Genomic DNA, 6,000 nt, shown 5'->3' on the forward strand with positions numbered 1-6,000 from the left:
TGAGGGTTCTAACTGGCATTCGTGAAAGATGAAAATTCTGCATATCACACAGATAGTTTTCCACATTGTCTCAAAGTACCATCCCAAAGCCCCATCTTTGATTCCAATGAACAAAATCCAGTAAATGTGACTTACAGAAGGCCTGCCCCATGCTGAAGGGGTGGGCCTGCTGCTGTGGTTTGTAATGACACTGACAATGGTATCAGGACAGCCTAACCCAGGCAGGCACGTGTTCTCTTTCCCCTCTTCCTCGGGACACCTACTCTTGGGGAAAACATGTAATTTGTTATCTCTGCTAAAATCTGCCATCTCTACTTTGAATTATTTTTTTCTTGCAAATTTAAATTGAATTATCCATCACGCACATGAAAAGTTTGATTGCTAACTGCCTAAGTCTAGATGTTATGAATTACCCATATTATCCTATCTCTGGGATACATCTCAGAATGCTATGATTTTATATAAGAGCATAAATTGCAGGATGAGAGGGGTAAAACTTAATACATATTATGTAGGTTTACAGAGCAATATGGCCTATGACTATTATTGTAACCAAAATTGATTGTCCACTGGTTCTAAAACTAAGACAACTAATTGAACGCAAATTTACTTTAACTGATGAGATTGAAGATGAAATTATAGTGGTCATGAATCACAGTTCTACAGATCTGCTAAAATGTCAATATGCTGACATCCAAGTGTTATTAATGGGAAAGGTGTCTAATATATTAATGGGATTGCAAATAAGAAAAATAAAACATATATTTTGCTCTTACCTTACATCATGTTGACACCATACATAAATCAGGCAGAATCTGGGAATGTTTTATCCAGCATTCACCATGAATCAAGAGTCAATAGTGGAGGCCACACTCTTTAGGTATCCATTTCTGATGTGGTTTAAGCAGGTCAGTATAGTCACTGGGCTTCCTTCACTCTCCTTTTCGTGTAAACCAGAAGGTTGCAGGTAGGCCCTTTCTTGGCTCCCAGTCATTTTTCCAATTCGGTAGTTTCTGCTCACTGAGGTCTTGAACACAGCACATGGACAATGTGACATAGGAGAACTGAGCTTGCGATTACAAGTCTCCTAGAGCCTCAGTGTCCTCATATATACAATGAGAAGCTTGGCTTATGAGTTCACAGTTGATTTTTAAGCAGCAGTACTTTCTGCAAAAGGAATCTTTTCTGGAATCCCAGTACACAATACCAATCAAAGTGGAATTATTCTGAAGTGAAGAAGTAAAAACCAGAGCCCCACTTATTGGGTTCATCCAAATAAGAAGATTATTAAGGTTCTGTCCAATTCAGAATCTTCAGATGTTTTGTATTAATTTCAGCTGAGTGATAATAGGATTAGAGCCAATTCATGTGAAAAGGGGGCATCCTCTGATGTAGGCAAATCCTAGTGGCAGACTTCATGGCATGCTACTTGGGTAGGGAGGGTCTGTTCCAGGTCTGTCTCCACACATGACTATGTGAACATGTGCAGGGAAATCCAGATGGTGGTCAATAACCTGGTCTTTGGTGTGAGAGAGACCTTGGCTGGAGTCTGGACTCTACCATTTACTAACCACACCCTCAAGAAAGTTATTTAATCTCCCTGATATACAGTTTTCTCATTCATAAAATGGGATTGACAATAGCACCTACTATCTGGGGTTACTGTGGGAATGAATAACTGAGGTAGTAAGCCTGTAAGGCTCTTGGCACAGGGGTACTGGCATGCAGTACTTGCTCAAAGGGTGAACACTCATTTAAACACATGTTTGTTGAACAAATGAATGAACACATGAATATGGGATTGGATTCCTGTTTCTGACATCTGGAGTATCTTAATGTTTCATTTAATTCCGTTTCAAATATGAAAATTTAGGTCTGTGAAAGCTAACTTGCTGATGCAGATAATCTAATTGTGATTATGATGCAGGTCCATGATTTTCGAAGGGATAAGAAAAATTGGGATACTAACATAACACAAACAACTTTCATTTAGAAAACAAAGGCATTGTTCAGACCCACTGGGCTTCTCAATGTAATATTTTTGTCCATGAACATAAAAGGCTCTTGAGAAGGGGGATGCTAGAGCAGTCATTCTCAAACCATAGCTTCCATCAGAATCACTCCAAGTGCTTGCTGAAACACAGGCTGCTGGGACACACCTGCCCAGTTTCTGATTCAGGAAGACTGAGGTGGTGCTTGAGATTTTGCATTTCTAACATGTTGCCAGGTGACACCGATGCTACTGATCTGGGGAATATACTTCTTCCGAGTAAAGATGACATAGTTAAACCCAGTTATGCCATTTGGAGAGCAGAAGCTAAATACAGAATGGTAATGAAACGGCATGCACGTAAGCATATAAGGGACCTACATCAACTGTAAATTTGAGTTCAACAACAATTATAAGATTTGTGATTCTTTCCAGATAATTTGGTTGTTTCTGTCTAATCTTATTTTTTTAATATATTTTTATTGATTTCAGAGAGGAAGGGAGAGGGAGAGAGAGATAGAAACATCAATGATGAGAGAGTCACTGATTGGCTGCCTCCTGCATGCTCCCTACTAGGGATCGATCCCGCAACCCAGGCCTGTGCCCTCGACCAGAATTGAACCTGGGACCCTTCCATTCACAGGCCAATGCTCTATCCACTGAGCCAAACCATCTAGGGCTGTCTAATCTTACTTTTCATGTGAATATATTTTTTATGTTCAAAACAGAAGTGAACCTTTCGTACAATGTTGTTTATTTTGAGTTTATTTATAAACTATTCCAGCATTGTTAGCTTATAAACAAACATCTTTTCTTGTTTTTGTTGCAGTATGGAAGAGAAGAGAGCGACTGGACAATCATCCTATCCTGAATAGAAAACACAGGATATTTTCTGTGTGCTAATGGGACAGACTGTTGTTTTTGAATTATGGTAGATTCTTTGGCTAACTGTTTTTAGTTGTGCATAACGTAGTATATATTATCAGTGTTAGCAGGGTGATTGTTTCCTTATGCCAGAGAAAATGAATTGCAACCATCCAATGGCGTTTTGTAAACTTGGTAGTAGAAGCTTATCTGACCTTCCCTTAGGAAGCCATATAGCATAGCATTCCCTCAATAATTTAGTGTCTCCCTTCGTATGTCACTCAGATACAATAATGTTCGTTTATTCTTTAGCATAGGTTATATTCTCCTCAACCAAATGAATTTTTTTGTGTGTGTTTAAAAGCTGGTCTGAGTACATTTTATAGGTCACACTTACTCTGACGTGTTTTCATCCTCAGAATGTGTTTTGTTTTGTTTTTTTAATCAAAAACTTTGAAAAACTGGATTTCCTCATGTCTCATTTTTTCTGCAGGCCCCCAAGTCCATCTTAAGTCAATGTCTCCCTTCTTCCTGACGTCGCAGTCTGCTCTAAGCCCTCTTTGTGCATCAGCAAGATCCGTGCACATTTCCACCACTGCCCTTTCCACACTGTATTGTAATTGGCTGCTTGTTAGGCTCCACAACAACACTGAGGACCTTGTGCCTTAGAGATTGTTGTATCCCCAATGCCTGGCAAACAGTAGGTACTCAGTAAATAATGAATAAGTGAATATTACCTTCTATAGAAGTGAACCTTCTTTGTTTCTATATTATGAAACCTCTTTATTAGAATGGTGATTGATCCTGACATTGTGTATATTTACCTCTTATTGCCAATTGTTTTCCATGGACTGCTAAGTTGTTAGAGATACTCAGAGGCACAGTTCCTTGGAGGAATTACTTCATGTGTAAAGACTGTCTTGGAATTGAAAGTATAACTCCACAGAGAAGTCATGATATCATTCCTGCCAAATGGAAATGACAAATGTTATGTGTTAAATAAAAAATAAATCATCATAATGAGTTTTTTTGTTTGTTTGTTTGTTTGTTTTTAGTGGGAAGCAAAGAGAGGTATGCTCTGGTTTTTATACATTTGGTCTTACAGTTGATCTTTTTGGTTGAATGCAGATTGGATGAGCACGTGGTTAGGGCACAGGGAGAGCAATTATAGATGATATTTTCCTTGTTTAGGAGATCTGAGTTAAAATTGTATCCTGGTTAGGAAAGTAAAAGTAAAATAGCAAACATTTACCCTTGGAAGGTCAGCTCTCAGACATTCTATTTTGATTTCCTTCGGTACTAATAACTTTTCATCTTGCTGATCATATTTTATTCTCTTTTCAAAGCAAGGAAAAATAACATTCTAAAAGTTTGATGCACTGAAAATTTTTCCTTAAGGCATTTAGCAGCACATAGCAAATGGGGCTTTGATTCTTTCCCAAGACTTTTGGCCATGGGGTCTTTTTAGATAGGAATAGTAAAATGAAAATTAGGGAAGTATAAGATGAAAAAGAATGGTAAAAATATCTTTTAGGGGGCTTTTAATTGTTGATCTGAAGTCTTGGGAGGGTGTTCTTTTAAGCCCTCAGGAGTTTTCTCTGTCCTCTACACTCCTTCCTCACGTAGCACTCTAAGGATTTAGCCTGGGACCTCATTTTTAATACAGTATTCTAGAAAAGACTTCCCAGTAATTTTAACCTGTCAAGGAGCACATAAATGACCAGACTCACATTCCTAAGAGAAATGGAAAATGTTTGCTATAAATGCTTTTTATACTTTGCATCCCTAAATTTAGTATGGCAAGACATGTCCATTACAAAAGCTAGAGAACAATGTTTTGACATTACGTCTGTATGATTTCTCAAAATTTAAGAGCATTTTAAGTCCTTCCCATCAGACTCGTGATGTTTGAGAATATATATTTAAAGAAACTGAAGGTCTCATATAACGGAAAACACAATCTGCCATTCCTCTTTAAGTAATAAGACGAGAAATTGACCTTGATGCTAATTTGTGAAATAGATTTAAAGGGAACATCTGCACATCCTTTTTCCTTGTGTACTATTTTATTTAATTGCAGTGGATTAATACAACAAGAGTGGCACATTAGAACTAGGTAATTATCCATTCTTTAAGACTTAGTTATTGTAACACTAATTGATCATTTAAGGCGTAAGATAGTCTAGCATAGGAACATGTAAGGCTAGTTGCTCAAAAAGATCAACAAATTAATATTGTTGCTCATATTTGCATAATTGGCTGCAACTATTTAATGTTTAATTGGTTGATCAAATGAGATTCAGCAATCCACATGAACATGAATATAAACAGAACTGGTGGCACTTGAAATGATAATGATTAACTTATTTTGCATGTTCTCTTCCTCCCACATTTTCTCAGGTTCTTTTTTCATTTCAGACCAAGTTTGTAAGCTTTTTCCAAAGCACATCAGTAGAAACCAAGATTTTAAAAGGAAGCATTCCAACATAGACACAACATGAGCGTTTCCTAAAAATAGTTGCTATTAGAAATGTCCTAAGTTATAGTGATTCATTAGGGATTAACTCGTGGTCCACCAAAGCAAGAGTCCACATCAGGGACCATGCAGGTGGCCAGAATGGATAAATTAATAATACCTGCTTTACCCTTTGCTTTCAAAAGCACAAAGGAAAAACATGATTCTCTAACAAAGTTTCTTGGTCACTTCCAAAAAGCAAAGTGACCAAGAAGATTTGTTAAAGAATCAAGTTTTTCCTCCCTGGTAAACTGCCTTTATTCTTTTCTCTAAAGGTTTTTTTATTTTTTACTAGGGGCCCAGTGCATGAATTCGTGCATCTTGAAAGGAACTGTGGGCCGCAAGGCTGCGGTGAACACTGGGGCAGGTCTCAGCCCATCCTCCACGTCCCCGCCCGGCTCCTCCTGCTGAGGCCCCCTGTCCCCTCTCTGCCAGCAGCCCTGTTCCTGCCACCACCACTTGCACCCGCTGATAGCGCAGAGCCATTGGGGCCAGCACCAGCAGCGGGTGTGAGCGATGGCTGTTGCTCCAATCGCCCCTCAGAAGCAGGGGGAGATGGAGAAGCCCTCAGGAGTGATCAGGGCTGGCAGCCGCAGCTCACACCTGCTGACGGCACTGGTGCCAGGCCCCG

At 38.9% G+C, this 6,000-nt stretch overlaps 1 protein-coding gene across 3 annotated transcripts in view; it reads left to right on the forward strand.

Moving 5' to 3' along the window:
* Positions 1-3,874, forward strand: part of BCAT1 (branched chain amino acid transaminase 1) — a 97,288-nt gene extending 93,414 nt beyond the window's left edge. For all 3 annotated transcript variants that reach the window (XM_080662070.1, XM_080662069.1, XM_080662071.1), the window contains exon 11: positions 2,820-3,874. In XM_080662070.1, the coding sequence (XP_080518196.1) occupies positions 2,820-2,861 (42 nt within the window). In that variant the 3' untranslated portion in view covers positions 2,862-3,874. The remainder of the gene's footprint in view (positions 1-2,819) is intronic.
* Positions 3,875-6,000: the final 2,126 nt, after the last annotated feature.

This window comes from Plecotus auritus (genome assembly GCF_963455305.1).
Source record: "Plecotus auritus genome assembly, chromosome: 3".
Classification (NCBI taxonomy): Eukaryota; Metazoa; Chordata; class Mammalia; order Chiroptera; family Vespertilionidae; genus Plecotus; species Plecotus auritus.